The 17,019-nt window shown below is 44.5% G+C and overlaps 1 protein-coding gene across 4 annotated transcripts in view; it reads right to left on the bottom strand.

The window, feature by feature from the left end:
- The window catches only part of LOC144938460 (CUB and sushi domain-containing protein 3-like), a 683,443-nt gene that overhangs the window by 320,258 nt on the left and 346,166 nt on the right, over nt 1-17,019 (bottom strand). For all 4 annotated transcript variants that reach the window (XM_078866283.1, XM_078866284.1, XM_078866285.1 and 1 more), the window contains 3 exons: nt 15,262-15,588; nt 12,682-12,876; nt 7,755-7,893 (listed from right to left, as the gene is read on the bottom strand). In XM_078866283.1, coding sequence (XP_078722409.1) covers nt 7,755-7,893; nt 12,682-12,876; nt 15,262-15,588 — 661 coding nt within the window. The remainder of the gene's footprint in view (nt 1-7,754; nt 7,894-12,681; nt 12,877-15,261; nt 15,589-17,019) is intronic.

Below are 17,019 nucleotides of genomic sequence, written 5' to 3'. Positions count from 1 at the left end.
TATTGCATTTTCAATAAAAACTGCAGAAGAAAAATATTAAATAAATGTGGATATCTACATAAAATTATATTATAAACACACTATCCTAAAAATACAGCACCATATTTTAACACTAAAGCAGTCACTGACTCGCAACAACTTGCAATCATAAGTGACAGAGTTAATTTCAGGTAAAATCAATGAAAATGGGATATGCCGATAGCATACAAATGACGTGATAGAGCAAATCTGAGATCAGATTTGGAATCAGCACCCTGAAATTAGTCTAAAACAGCTGCAAAAGTCCAGGCCAGAATTTTGTTTTTTGTTGACCAGTGTAATAAGAGAAGTGGGTAAGTGGGCCACATATAACAGGCGACTTCACATTACATTTTCAGTCCGTATAATACCACATGTGAATTTAAAACTATCGCTATATAAAAACGGTATGATGTTTTTTTTCCGAAACAGTGTCCCTAGTATTTCTCATCTTCGACTTGTGGCAAGTCCTGTACCGTTCATAGACAAATAAACAGTTATGTGCACTTGTGGAAGCTTAATCCATCTCAATGCCCGCTTTTAATAAAATGTACACAGCGTCAATTTACTCGGCGCTCGTAAAATCATAAACATGCAATTAATAATTCAGCTATTTCATTACCGGGAGGTGGAGATTCTGTACAGACACAAATAAATGTGGTAGCGTGAAATTGCCAACATTTTATGACTGCGTTACCAGCACTTTTCACCGAGCAGTCTCAACCATAGCATCCTTTGCAATGTTTTGTCATGCCAATTGTATCCCAATTGAGCTACGGTGTCACGTCATGAACACGAGCGACAAGCAGCAGACCAACTACGAGCCCAGGAACGGCCCTCTCTAGGTGACATCACTCAACTACCTAAAACAAGTCACGTCAATAGTCCTCTCTCACGCATTAAACAAAAAAAGGGGGTGGCACAAGTTTTAAAACGGCCCGGGAAAAAAAAATCCTGTTGATCACGTGGGCTACACAACTGAAACGTGTTTCATCCCTCGCACACTGAAATACGACAACGTGAGCGACAAAAACGGTGCTTTGATTTGACCGGCTGAGGCCATCAACTCGCGACGCTTGACAACGCCGACCTTGAACACTTTAGTGGAGATCTCAAATGGGGGGGACAGTTAACTCAGGGGGATGTATCGGTGCCAGCTCGGCAATGCCATGGATTATAGCTGACCGAACAAACCGGGCCATTTCATCACGACCCGCTCTTCATGGAGCCTTCTGCTTGGGATCGATTACGGGGTTTTAGGGGGAATAATCGCAGTCTCTCCTGAAAAAGAGTATTTTAAACTCAACTGTGACTTTCCCGAGTAAATAAATATGTATTATTATGAATACGATATCATAATACGACATCATAAATATTTACCATTCTTCAGTGATAAATATTTATGAACGTGCATTACAAACAATGCCTTTCAATTATGTATTACCATTTTGCAATCCAGTGTTCATCTAAGCTCATATCAATAGACACTTGGCTCGATAATCGCAATAATTAATCATCCATAAATACACACCTGTCAACATCATGCAAGGTTAATTCATCATTGTCAAGTTATACGGTGGTGACACGGGCTAACTGTAGCACATTCGCCCATCTGTCGCAGAAGTTTGTGGTTCGAAACCCAGCGGCCCCCCCTGTTTAATACTGCATATATTATATAGATTTGTATAGTGCCTTATATTGAGGGGCTTTACAACAACTATAAAAGTGTACATAAGATGATAGTGGTTGAGATAAAGAGTGGGGCTGTTGAAAGTGGTGGTGTAGGTATGGTGATAGCAGAGCAGGTGGGAGTGGTTAATGAGAGATAGGGGTTGGGGTAGTGATAGGGGTTGGGGTAGTGATAGGGGTCGGGGTAGTGATAAGGGTTAGGGTAGGGATAGGGGTAGTGGTAGGGATAGGGGTAGTTGTAGGGGTAGTGATAGGGGTTGGGGTAGTGGTAGGGGTAGTGATAGGGGTTGGGGTAGGGATAGGGGTTAGGGTAGGGATAGGGGGAGTTGTAGGGGTAGTGATAGGGGTTGGGGTAGTGGTAGGGGTAGTGATAGGGGTTGGGGTAGGGATAGGGGTTAGGTTAGGGGTAGGGATAGGGGTTGAGGTAGTTGTAGGGGCAGTGATAGGGGTTGGTGTAGTGGTAGGGATAGGGGTTGGAGTAGTTGTAGGGGTAGTGATAGGGGTTGGGGTAGGGATAGGGGTTAGGGTAGGGGCAGTGATAGGGGTTGGGGTAGTGGTAGGGGTAGGGGTAGTGATAGGGGTAGTGGTAGGGGTAGTGATAGGAGTTGGGGTAGTGGTAAGGGTTGGGGTAGTGGTAGGGGTAGTGATAGTGGTAGTGATAGGGCTAGTGGTAGAGGTAGTGATAGGAGTTGGGGTAGTGGTCGGGGTAGTGATAGGGGTAGTGATAGGGGTAGTGATAGGGGTTGGGGTAGGGATAGGGGTTAGGGTAGGGGTTGGGGTAGTTGTAGGGGTAGTGATAGGGGTTGGGGTAGTTGTAGGGGTAGTGATAGGGGTTGGGGTAGTGGTAGTTATAGTTATATGAGTAGTGGTAGTGATAGGGCTAGTGGTAGAGGTAGTGATAGGGGTTTGGGTAGTGGTCGGGGTAGTGATAGGGGTAGTGATAGGGGTAGTGATAGGGGTTTGGGTAGTGATTGGGGTAGTGGTAGGGGTAGTGATAGGGGTTGGGGTAGGTGTTGAGGTAGGCCTGGTTGCAAATGTGGTGCTGGGGCAGTAGGATGGGCAAGAGAGAAGAGATGGGGGTAGTAAGATATGAGAGAAGGACGATAAGGGGTGGGGCAAGACCGTGGAGTGATTTGTATAGACTCTGGTGAGCAATGCGATAGTGGACAGGGAACCAGTGTAGTTGGGAAAGTAGGGCAGCAATAAGGGAATTGTGGGGGGGGGGGGGGTTAACTGATGCGTTATCTGCTTCACCGTGGACGTTAAAGATCCTATGAGGTCATTAAAAAGAGTAGGTCATTGCTTATCGGGGTCCGCAAATGACGCAATTGGAATACAGGCAGTCTCTAGTTTACAGACGGTCCGATTTACGGTGATTCACATTCACGACGTTTCTATAATGCCTAGCCTGGATCAGTTTACATCGTAGAAACTTTATTTACAACCCCTCTTCTGACACGACTCCTCCGAAGTGACTTGGCGTGGAGTTTTTATTACTCTCAAGTCTTTTTTTGTGGATTTCCACCTATCAAACCCTGTTAAATATGGCCGATAAAAGGAACAAAACATCGGCAAGTGATGTTTCTACTGTCTCTACTGTCCATGGGAAAAAAAGTCTCATTTACAATAATCCGACTTACGACGGGGTTTCTAGGAAAGCATTGGGTCGATATGAAAAAAATCGTTTGCTTTTCGACATTCTGCTTTGCAGAAAAAACAAATCAATTGGCATATTTGTCCCACATGACAACTTGATTTGATTGAATCTGCCAGATGGCGGAGGGTTATAGTTAACAATTGGCATGATACCTGCACGATCTAAGCACAAATAAACTAATTACGAATCATAATATTGCTCGTGAAATTATACTTGCACAAGCAAAAATGGCACATGTTTGTTTTCATATTATTGCAGTTATTGGCTACAACAACAATCTCAAATATGTATTTGCCAAATAAAAATGTTTTACACCTCTTAAAAAGCATCAGATCTTTACAGGAATGGGGTTTCCATGTTGTGTTGTGGAAGCGGGCAGCGCCCGTTTATGGTACGGCTGCCTTTCGCCTTACACGGGGGTTGCGTTCTTGAAAATCTGACGCGTAACTCAAAATCGCGTAAAAGGAAACGTATTTTCCCGCAAGAAATAAAGGAAATGGTTGGGGTTAGGGAGAGCACGCTATCGAACCTCACTCTTACGTCTACATATTTCACCGGTTACAGTAACATCTACCTACGATACTACCGTGCATCTATTAAAGATAGTGGCAGCCTATTTGAAGAAGGAAAAATAAAGAAAAACAAAAACATGTTTTAACACGTGGAGAGTTTGCGCGCGCGGAGAAGATGCTGACTTATGCTGCCCGTGCCTGTGGTGGTTGTTGTCAGCACTGCTGCTGCACCTCGGACAGCACCGCCACTGAACTTTGTTACCCGACTAATGATGAGCTCGCAGCACGTTCCGTACACCGTGGCCCAACGCGCTGGAGTGCGCCCATAACATAAAAATAAGTGTAGATTAATCGAACGCGCTATTTCGAAATCGTGCGACGTGAACGCAAGGCATCAATGGTATGGCCGAGTTCCGCGAACACCTGGCAGGACTCCCTCACTGAGTCACACGAGACTCAGAGAGGCTTTCCCGGGTAAACAAAGGATTTTAATAATCATCCCCGAATAAACGTAACAAAAATCAACATTGAAATTATTTTCGCCTTCAAACAACAGCACTCCACAATTCAAATTATCCAATTAAAATCACATTGACTCGTCGATCGAAAACTAAAGGATATAATTTGTATGCGATATAAAATATACCGCACTCGATATTTTAATTGTTGTTATTTATTTTATTAACCTAATTAAAAAATAGCTATTACATTATGTAAATCTAAAGTGTCCCTGCGAAAAAAACAATGGCCCCTCATCTCAACAAGGCAGCACTGAGCATTTGTAACATTTCCATATTCCCATGGTGGGACCCTGTCTGTCCAATAGATGTCAACTTTTGACCTACCTTGAAGTGGCATCGATTGAATGACTTTGAAGGGAAGTGCGGCTGAATTGAAGTCAAGTTAACCGCAGCACCATCCATATGCAGTACTAGCATTTGTTATCGTAGTAATAATACATTCAACGTGTAACGCGCTGCCATCGCCACACAGTATGCAATCGTTTCTCAAGAAAGATAGCAACTCAGGGGCCCGAAGAACCACAAACAGGAAAGGCAGCCAGGTGGTGACCGATGCCAAATTTCCCCCGCAAGCTCTGCAGTCCTCTATATACGAAGATGTTATTGGCCTTTGAAACGAGTGTTCGCTGTAGTTTAAACGCGACTAAACTTTAGGAAAATGCCGAGCTGTACAACTCCAGTTGGCAATTGTCAATCTTTGCCAAAGAAACACCCCTGCCAAATTACTATTCCCTAACCAATAGCTATCAAAAGTCAGCAGAAAATGCCTTTCCAAGAACACATACGTTCCGTGCTCAGCCTTGCGTACGAACAATTTTATTTCGTGTCGCGTCTTTTGTAGTTTCTTGCTTGCTCACTGTCTATTATTGACTCTCGTTTCCTTTTTCTCCGCTGAAGATGAGTACTGCAAATTCCACAACAAAGCGTTTGATTTATCACAGGTTCTCCCCTGCACAATATGTATTATTTCACCTCAATGGGCTCTTACTAAACGTCCTTCATCACCATCGCCACCAGCGCACGTCAAACTCCCGTTGCATATTTTAATGGCAACAGCGCGTAATTGTAATCTGAGCCCAACAGCACAGCTGAACAAAATATGTTGCCGTTATTAATATTTATCAAGGAATAAAAAACACGTTTAAACATTCATAAATGCCACTCATTATTTACGGACACATCCTACTAAAATAACTCCAAACATCGCATTACCGCATATTAAATCTAGCAAATGCAATGATATTCATGCTCGCGCACACACGCACGCGCCTGGAAAAACATAGGTGTACCCACACCAACCGACACAAAATAAATTATGTATATACATGCGGATATCCATTGGGATAAGCACACGTAGATCCGAACACACACATGCATAAAAGACGAGGATTATCCAAGACTTTTGGATAACAGCCAGTGCTGCTATCGAGCACAGTGGCTCGTAAGGGAGTGGTGTGGCCACCGCAATGACCAGCTACCACTGTCTCCCCAGCGCTGATCTTTACACTAATACACACCAAGTGCCATGTACCAATATATGCGAACTTCACCCACGGAAGGCTCAGGACAGGTTCAGACACGACTTGCCACTGCTATTATCCATGAGAGGGATTTGAACTCAGGTGGGCCTAGTTTGTGCAATACACAAACCACTATTTCAACCCTTCCCCACCGCCCCTGCCAGACAAAAAAATCCCCGTATAGAGTGAACAAACTGTGGCAGAAATTACTGTCAGCACCTATGAAGGCCAGCACAGCACACGAGGGGATGGATAGCCAGCACTATGCCCGACCGCTTTTGTCTCCCCAGTGGCGATGTTTACGTACCACACCAGGTACTCAATTGAGACTGAGTCGAGCTAGGGGAGGTCCAGGACCGGTTCAGATAATCGTCACTGGTGTTGGCCGCGAGCTGGAATTGAACTCGGTGGCCCAGAATTCGTAGCGAAGCGCGCTAACCATGACACTACCACTACTGCGCCCCCCCCCCCCCCCTTTGTGCGCACACACACACTCAGTGATGCAGTGCTGTCCACCTACAACCCAGTCTATTACCAGCAGAGTCGGTAGATTATGCATATCTTTTAATGGCAGACTCCAAAACCGCAAGGCTAATTCTCGGTGGCTTTTAAAGGTGGCAGTAAATCACGAGGGAAGTTTGCATTATCGTCTCATGTGGATATATATGTTGTTTTTTTCTCTCTGGACACTCTCGTTCATTTCACAGGCTAAATATACACATATACATTAAATATACACAAATATTAAAGCATGAACCGAGCAAAACGCTTGTGAAAAATTATTTTGAGACTCAGTGTGATTTTATTGGGTAAATAGAGGAAACATTTCCATTATTTATCCAGTAATGTACTGCAGGTTACTTAAGGTTTGTTAAACGTGAATAGGTAAACCAGCACCTGCTTTCAGAATAGAAAACTATAGTGGTGGTGTCGAAATTGGGGAAGCGGAAACATCGTTTCCAGTGCAATGTTTAGGAACGACTCCTCTGATTGGCCCAATGCACAGATACAAACCGCACGGTGGCCCAAGTCACCACGTGGTAGACCTGCCATGATTTCTCAGTTAAAAGTCGAAGGTGCAGCCCTGCTATTGATTGCTTGCTCATGCCACCGATGGTGGAAGAGCTTCCACTGGGAGCTATAGTGGGTATTTGGCTTACTCTTCCGCCCTGACCAGAAATCGTGGAAGAGCAAACCTTACGCATGTATGTACATTGAATTTCTTTCGCACCATACGAAGCCGATCGTGCTAATCGGAGGTGCGGGGGAAGGACAACAAACTAAACACAAAAAGCAGTTCAAAAGAAATGAGATTTCAATCTCGATTTAAAAGTGTATAGCTCCAGTGGCTTCCTAATATCGGAAGGGAGAATGTTCCAGACGGCCGCAGAAGCACATCTGAAAGTGCGCGATGCAGTGACCCACACTCTATACAACCGCACGTGACCTGCCGATCGGCTAACACTGCTCAGTGGACTGAGGCAGCATGGGGGATTTAAGATACTCAACCCCATGGTTTCAACTTCCACCCAGGGGAGAGGGAATTGAAGCGGGCGACCTCTGGATTGCAAGTCCAAGTGTGCTGAGCATTGCACCACAGTGGCGGTTCCCTTAATTTTTCAGTTGAAAAGGTAAACACGTTACGTTTTGTGAGCAGACTTTTCTATATGTTCCACAAACCGGTAACCAAATATCAAATGTTTTTACAGTTTTCATTGTTACCGGCAATGCAAATTAAAAATGTACATTATAACGTATATGAGAACACACGACAACAAGGCAAGTCTTACAGTCATAACAGTAGCACTCAAAAGGAAATGAGTGCTCACGTAATTACCTGTCAAACGTGACTTTGATTGAATTTCCACCGTTTGCTTCAATGATCCACTCGCAGCTCAGAGAATCCTTGTAGAGGCCCGGCCATCCAGGCGAGAAAATGGTCCCAGTTTGAGCGGTGAGGTGACTTCCGCACGGGGCTGCCAAGGCATTCACATCAATTCAGTCAGCCAATCAAAAGCACTTTGTTTCCATGCTAGAGCACGCCGAGACAAGCAGACTGTTCTGTGTCTGAACCTCAGGGAGAGAGAGCCTTGTAGTTCAGGCACTAGGAAATGCATTAATTCAGTCCAAAAAAGCCACCGAAACAAAACTGCAAGGGCAAGTTCAGCTCGAAAGTGACCTGCAATACAAAAGAATACGTAAAAAAAAACCATGAGCGAATCGTATTAAACATATATATTTCATTGATAGAATTTATGTAAAGTTTGACTAAAAAACTTTCGTGACCGCATTAATTAATATTATTGGATCTTTCGGTAAAGTCATGTAGGTATGAAATAAAATAAATCACGACGTTTATATTGCAACACAAGCGGTCGTCCTCAGGCGGAAAAAATATAATCCAGCAGTGGAACTGCTGAACTCTAAATGCATGTTTCTAAATGTGGAGGGAAAAACCAAATGACCTGGAGAAAAATGCACGTGACCACGGGAAGAACAAGCCAACTCCAAATATGCAGGTGTCAGGGTCTGGATTGAACCAACGACCTCCTGTATACCAGGCGAGGTAGTTAACATCTCGCCACCGAATATTCATTAAATGCTGAACGTGTCGATGACAACCATTCCACAACTCAACATTTTAAATAGCGTATGCCAAAACGAGGCTATACGTGTCCATGGAAACCGACAATCAGAGCTGAAAAATATAGAGCATGTGAATACGCTTTGCCTGCAAAGTAAACACGCACCTTTGTGGTTAAGAATACTATACATGTATGCATATTGTTTATAATGAAGTTAAACAGTGAGTGTGCTTGTGTTTGCTTTGCAGTTAAAGCAAATTTAGAACATTGCAAACGATCTAACAATGTGCATTCATCGCTGTTAATTAGCAGGGACACTGGAGCGTCGCCCGATGCGGTCGGCATTCAGACGGAGTCGCCTGGAAAAAAAGGGTGTCGCTGTGCTATACATCCAAAATTTCGGTTTCATGCTGGAACTATATGACGCATAAAGGACGTGTTTATAAATTGTCACGCGATTAAATTCTGCGACACAATGCTGGCATCGACAGAATGCTCCCGAGAAACCCTTTCCGTGCCCGTGCCTCATAAACCAAAGATGGTAGGAATACGCCTCTCAGAAATTGTCTCTCGGATTCACCGTGCACGGTTTCCGTACGCAGCATTGTATGACAAACGCTTATTGCCAGTTAGTGCGAAAGAATAATCATGAAAGTGAAGTAAACTAATGTCGTGGGCGATTGCCTTTCATCTGAAGCCCTTCACTTCCAATGAAAATAAATTGCTGCGAAAAAAAACATTCCTTTGAGCTTCCACTGCGCGCAGCGTGGCATTTCAGCGAAGGCATTGCATTCGTCACCCGGCTATTGCATTCAATGGGATGCTACTCTACGTTAAGCATTGATAATGGACGGTTGGAGAGCTGAATTGAAAACAGGTGAAGCCCCACTGGGATAGGGTGTCTGTCTCTTTTGCGCAGAACATCTGGGGATCTGATGGGAGCAATGCATTAACGTACACAACTAAAACTAAAAAGTGTGCGACAAATCGGTAAACAACGCGTTCCTTTTGTCGTGTGAAAATTCTATTTTACGCAAGTCTTCTTTTTTTTATGCCGAGAAACAAAAAAAATAACTAAAAGAGGGAGAAACTGGTAAAAAAAAACATGCATAATGTAGAAACCGTTATGGTATAAATTAATAGGTAATTGTTGTGAAGAGGCATTAAATACTCTGTATAATTAATTGGTTTAATTAATCGCTCAGGGCATTTTGAATTCTATTAAAAAGTAAACATTTACGATGCCTCATAGACTGCATTCGATGTGCTTACAACTAATACCTGAGTGTTGCGTGACACAAAGTGGTCAAGTGAAAAGCCAAACGGTGTCCCAATGCTGAAATATGCATTCAGTTGTACTCGCCTCCCATTGGGGCTTCTATTTTGGTGGTGGAAATTCTATGTTCCTATGCCGGGAATCTGTCACCTCTCATACAACTTGTGATAATCTTCGAAGCAGTGAGTCTAACCCAAATTGGGGCAATGCGGTTATCGCAATCGGGTGTTCAGAGGTCACCAGTTGAACCATCGATGCCAGGGTTGACTCAGCCCATCATCGTCATCATCACAGTATGGCCCGTAACGTAACCTAAGCACCACGTAGAAACATGGGATTGCTCGTGCATATATATATCTACTATAATCACCCAGGAAGTCCTTAACGCTCGTGACGTCACTCCACATCAACCCCCCCTCATTAATATTCATGAGCAGGTGACGTCCTCCAAATGGACACCTCCACCTCCCCTCCATTATTATTACCTACTATAATGAGCCAAGAATGTCTGTGTGCAACGCTCGTGACGTCACTCCACGTCGACCAGTCCCCCTCACCAATACTCATTATAAGGTGGCGTCCTCCAAATGGACACACCCCCCCCCCCCATTCATAATAATTAGCGGCTGACGTCACTCCACATGGGGGGGGGGGGGCGAGGCGCCTCCTCCCCCCTCCTTGGCGTCAACTTATAACCCTCACTACAAAGACAGAACCCTCACGCCACGCGATCTCTGTAACGCTGTTGAGACATCAAAGTAAAAAGGACGTCTTGATGAACAAGGGATTATTACCTTAAAATGAAATAGGTCTGTGTCACTGCGCCCTTACAAACTGCACACGAATTGATACAATGAATAGTATGTCGTGGTCTGCTTTACGCTTGCAAGTTTCAGATTTACTGCAATACACCCGTCTTTGGACGGGCAAAAGGCGAGTTGATTATAGTTGTACAACGGTTTATTTTATTTTATACATTTCAATGAAATCTATGTATGTCAGTGACTCATCTCGACATAATCACGAAATTTTATTTTCATGATTATGAGATTATAATTAACTCAGCTTGTTGAACTGAAAAACGGAAAGTAATTTCGAGAGATTCGTTATATAACTAAACTATTGCATGCATTTATAACTGTGTAAGAAACCACTGAAAATAATGTTGACTTTGCAAGTGAGGTCTGGGGTACAGGGTTGAGGATGCTTCAGTAAAGAGAATGCTAATGCAAATAATAAAAAATACGTAACCGATGTCTGACATTGCGATTGAAACATAATGCTCGCAGTCGTTCGGCAAAGTGACGGACGTATCATCTTTAAGCTTCGTCTGTTGTCTTCCCCCCGCACCTCCGATGGTTGGCTACGGACGGTGCGAACAAGTTCAACATACGTATGTGTTATCAAAGATGGCGGTGCCCTTACTAAGTAAACATTAGAACGAGGGGATTTGTTTCGTGTTGTTGTCCTCCGAGGGAGGGCGCAGACAAGTGAACATTGTCAAGGAATGAAGCTGCAACAAAGATATGGTAGCAACTGCGTAGTGCTCAGAATTTCTAGTGAACGGGAGGTGAGCGTACATGTGAGATAGCTACAGAAGCGGGCAAGCCAGCTGGTGCTTCAACTGCTATGTTGCCTGTCAATTGTATACGATCTGAACTTAGCAAATATCAGTGCTCGACAGGGATAAGAATTAAAGCAATAATCCACAAAAAATATATATAATCGCCAACAGCGCGTGAATGTTGGGTGTCAAAAATACAAATAGGAGACCATAGAAAAAATAGAATGTTATCTTGTGATTCCTTGTTGGCCAGAAACCAGCGCGAAGGCAAGACATCTTTGGCTCAATGCCGCCATTCCATATGTCTGCAAATGTTGGCACGGTTCATATAAGTAGTCGTGACCATATTGCAGCTTTACTCCGCAATAAATTACACTTGCATTTAAATCAAGAGAGAAAAAAAAAAAGAAAAACAATAATTGCACTTCTTATTTAAGGTTGTCCATGGGCACTGTCACCATGATCACATGGTACACCTGTCGTCCAGCGGCAAAAATATGACAAATTACGGCTGCACGGGAGTAACAAGTGTCATGCCGCTTTCATCAGATATATCACTGAAATCACGCTAACAGAGATAACAGAAACATCAAGTTAGTTTACTCATTCAAACACTATTGTATCCACTAGTTCTAGTACCAAGTGAATTTCAAAGCACGCGAATTCGCATCGACGGGGCGCTTAAAAATGCCCCCGCAATTTAAAGTGCTTCGAATCACATCTCAACCGTTCCAACAATGCCCTTCCGCAGTCTAGCCAAGAAAACCCCCAGTGGCAGCTGCCTCAATATGACAAAAGATGTGTAGGGGTGTCCGGGGAAGGATTCCCACCAATAGGAGGGGGAGTGGGATGGTGACAGGAGAAGGGGGAGAAGCAGGTGAGGAGATATAAGGGAGAGAACGGGCGGGAAGAGGGGTTTGTTGGCGGGAACGGCTAGAGACAGGTGTGGATGGGAGAAAAGGAATAAAAGACGAACCCCTGCAACCTTGTGTCGGCTCTCCTTTACAGATGTATGCAGCCCTTGTCTGCAACTGGGTATTCGTTTGCCGGTAGGGAAGGGGAGCCGATGTTCTCCCCAATTAATTAATTTGCCATAATTTACCAAAATGTTGATTGCGATGGTGGCACACATGGCCTATTCTTTTTCTAATAACGTCGCGGGATCTTTAAAAGTCCACTATGAAGCAGACGGCAATGCAGTCCGCATGAAGCAGCTCCAGCCATGAATGGAATCAGAACCTCCTGGAGGAATCCGATGAGCTATGAAGCATTTTCTTTTTTACCAGACGTCCAGAGATGTCCAAACGTGAGCGGCCAAGGGGGTTTGGCTTTGCGTTACCTTCGCAGCGCGGAAGCGGGGCGCTCCACCTGATGATGTCGCCCTGCCGCACACACGTGACGCTCTCCGTGCCCTGGGAGCGGACGAAGCCGTTCTCGCACACGAAGAACACCGAGCGCCCCAGCTGGAACTCCTCTCCGAAGCGGCGGCCATTCACTGGTGTGCCGGGGTCGTGGCATTCGTTGTAGCCAAAAGCTGCGGACACGCGAGACAGTAAATTTTGTTTTGATGATTGGCATGAGCAAGGGGCAATGCAATGTTAAACGTAACACAGCACAATGTGTGTATGGTGAACTTCTTTTGCACCGTACGTAGCCGACCATGCTAATTGGAGGTGCGGGGAATGACAACAAACTAAACACAAAAAGCAAATGTCGCACATCCGACCATCACGCATCTGCCCTGACCATTGTGCAAGGTGAAACTGCCATTTTCTAGAGGTGTTCACAACCTCGACCATTTCGCGCGTGGGTACGCATTCCTAATCTCGCGTGCATTCGCTCACTTCTCAAGCACGAGAGAGCATCTCTCACGTTTTGAGAAATGCGCGCTATATTTCCCGTCCAGTAACCTGTTCGTCCACGGTGGTGCAACTGTCATTGAATATGTATGTCAAAAAAAAGATGAAAACAAATTATGTTCAAATATTCAACTTTTCAAATCTCGGCTTACAACTCAGTCCCCAGCGGGTCGGATGTGCGACATTGTACCTAATATCCAGCGGCATAGAAATTAATGAGATACATTGGGAAGAGGTCATGTAGCAGTCGCCTGAGGCATTGGACAGGGCTGGTGGTGGTGGTGTTGCACTGCAGACTACACATAGCCCGCAGGCTATAGGTTGGATGCTTGACGAAGCAAATACCTGTGTAAAGATTTACTTAGTGCTGAGGACATTTCAGTGGAAACGTTACAGGGGGCTGGGTTTTGTGTGTTATGTAGTGCACATATCTGCCTCTATAAATTAATGTGGTCTTGTAGCTGGGCTCAAATATTAGCTCTGGCACCAATGCACGCACTTAAAGGCCATGGGATCGAGAGGCAATTTTATCAACGTCCCATAAGGCATTGCGTGTGGATGAAAACTAACTTTTTACAAGCGTGTTCTTGCCCTTTGTTTTACCAATGTATTCCAAGTATCCTCTTGGCATCACATCCAGCGATGGAATGTCAGTACAGAAATCACTCAGAGTTTCGCAACACCCTATGATCGAGACCAGTCCATTGAAGCTGATATCACAGAACTACAACTGTGGTCGCATTCAATAACCTCTTATCCACACTGCAGGTGCTTTACATTCCCACATGCTTCTTGGAAAAGTACAGACCTGAGTCAGTCGTGAAAATTCCACATTCCTAGGGCGGGGGGGGGGGGGGGTAGTCGGTCTATCCATTGGACAACCACTGTTAACTTTCCCATTAAGTGGTACTCATTTATTACAGACCGTGTATCGACCCCCGGAAGGATGATGGACTTAGTTAACCTCCTACAAGGAGTTGAACTTGAAACCTGCCCATTGCGAGCCACTCACTATACCACTGAGCCGCCTGGCCGGACACTGCTCTACACCTCAGAAGAACAGCAGCTGCTGCTACATCAGTGGAAAACACCACACAAGCATATCAGCATGATACATATTGCTGGGATCCCTATTCCTTCATCGAGAAGACACTTAGTTGAATGTGGCGGTTTTGTTTTTGTCATTCATTACGTTGGTTGTGCACTTTAATCCTCAAAATTTATTTAAGTTGGGCCAAGTGCCGGACCAACTCTCGTTGCCGACAAGAAGCACAGTGGTGCTTGCATTCACAGGATAGCTACTATGATGATAGCAGAATATTTAACGGTCAATAATAGTGATCATTTTTTAGATATTTTTATTTATTTACAATATACCGCCATGACAGTGGTGTATTGGATACAGCAGGGTATCTGTAACAGTATAGCTCTATTAATGGCATACCTTCTCCGCAATAAGCAGATCATCTCCTGGTCTATCACCATGACACTGGTTTAACAACAGGACACCGACTGGCATATCAGTGTGACATGTGGTATCTGCTTCATGGGCACACTTGGCATATCAGTGTGGCCAGAGTGTATGTGGTGTATTAGTGTGACACGTGGTATCTTCCTCACTGGTACACCCACTGGCATGTGAGCGTGTGAGTGTATCTGCTGGATCTGATGCACCACCTACACTCGTTTTTCTGGTGTATAAACTAAACTAAAATGAAAATGTTGTTTATTTTATCAGGTAACGTCCATTGAGACAAATAGTTATTTTTCAGAAGCGACTTGGCCACAAATGATAGCGCAATAAAGTGGCTTATTACGTGGAAATTTATAGTAGCAGCCAAATGTTCTAAATGCATATTTCTAAATGTGGAGGGAACAACCGGAAGACCTGGAGAAAAATCCACGCTACCACGGGGAGAGAAAAAACACGCAAACTCCAAATGTACAGCAGGTGCCGGGGTCAGGGATTGAACCCACGACCTCCTGGACACCAGGTGGGCGAGTTAACGTCTCGCCACCACGGCCACCATGGCTAACGTGTACACTGGTGGGACACCTACTGGTGTAGGAGATGTTGAACCCCCGTCCCGACATGGAGTGGTCGCTCTGGAACTCGAGGCGCACGACGTGGCTGCTGCTCGACAGCTGCGTGGGCACGGCGCCGCCCGTGAAGGTGCCCAGGATCGCCGATTCCGAGTCCTCGCCGTCGCGCACCGTCAGGAAGTCGAACTGCGTCTCAACGTCGAAGTCGTTGAAGATGACGTGGATGCGGCTGCCGGCCGCAGTGATGATGAGCCACACGCAGTTGAGGTTCCCGCCGTAGCCCTCGGGGTAGTTTGGCGATAGCACCACGCTCGCCGCGGCCGTGTAGTTGAAGAAGCAAGAGACTGTGACGGCACAGAGTTGCGTTGGCAATGGTCAGCAGAGCGATAAGTTATCACCGCCATTGCTGTGAACATTAGATCGCCAGGTGGCACAATTATTAAAATAATTTGGCTGCTGTGATATGCCACTTTCTTGAGCTATCATTTGTGGCTGGGTAGCTTTTGAAAAATCATCTAATAGCTAAGTGGGATTGACCTGGTAAAATAACAAAAGATTATTTTATTTTGTGATTTGTTTACCTTTTCTATACTTTGTACTCGTATTTAGTATTTGGTATTTTTTGTTGAACTGTGACTTTCTGACCCGCCCCTACTGGAGGTCTTTAAAAAAAAGCTTGAAAGCTCGTCGGATTCCTCCAATATGAATAAACACTGATTCTGATTCACAATGGGAAGCCCGGCGAGGTTAAATCCCAGTCAGGGATCAATGTGAGTGATTGTCTGGCTGCATATAAAATTGGTACCACTTATTGGGAGGTCAACAGTAGCTGTTCCACTTGTAGGAACTGGTCCCCCGCACTGAAAATGTGGAATTCCATCTCTGGCTCAGGACCAGACTATTTAATATTGCTAACATCACTAATCATAAATCAGCAGCATCAACAATCAATGGCACCTTTCATATACATCACCATGGCTCAGAGATAAGAAAAGCAAAATAATACTTTTTGGCTACAGAAGTAAATTTTCTGAGTCCTTTATAAATGAGGATGAGTCTCAGTAAATATCATTAGACTCTTTTCTCACAAGGGAGCTTAAAACCAAGTTTGCATAGGGTGGTGCTCTTCTCCCCAGTAAACACAATTTCACATTCCAATGGAGTGGGCTTCTGTATCAATTGGACAGTCATTGTAAATTTGAAGCTTTCGTGACTGCAGGAATCCATACTCTTTGGTTCTTTCAGTAAAGTCACGTAGGTATAAAATAAAATAAATCACGACGTTTCGGGCGCAACACAAGCGTCCATTATCAGGTGAGAAAGCATGGTCTGCTGCTGAGGCAGACTACTTTAAAACGTCGTGATTTATTTTATTTTATACCAACTCCAACCGGAATGACAATGGCCGGAATCCACCCCTGACTTTGAATTTTTAAACGGGTGACTTTACAAGCCGATTGCGTTATTTGCAAGGCTAGGCGCAATTTCACGAGAATTTTACGTCCAGAAACACACGCATTTACAAGGGCAGATTTATGCACGAGCGAACTTCAGACCGGCCGTATCCCTACATTTCAACTGAGACACATCGGCAATAATTAATGCATGTGATGACATGCGGTTAGAAATTAATGTTTTGACACACATTGTCTCTAGCGCTCGTCACAGATGGCAAGGAGTTGAATCCAATAAATGTGTCAAGTTTCACTATTGTTACCTTGGCAAGCCTTCCTTTTTTTCCCCAATGGCAAATTCATTATTCCACTTCAACCTTC

The sequence above is a fragment of the Lampetra fluviatilis genome, chromosome 22 (genome assembly GCF_964198595.1).
Source record: "Lampetra fluviatilis chromosome 22, kcLamFluv1.1, whole genome shotgun sequence".
Classification (NCBI taxonomy): Eukaryota; Metazoa; Chordata; class Hyperoartia; order Petromyzontiformes; family Petromyzontidae; genus Lampetra; species Lampetra fluviatilis.
Note: the sequence above shows the minus strand (reverse complement) of the source record. Positions and strands in the feature narration are given on the sequence as shown.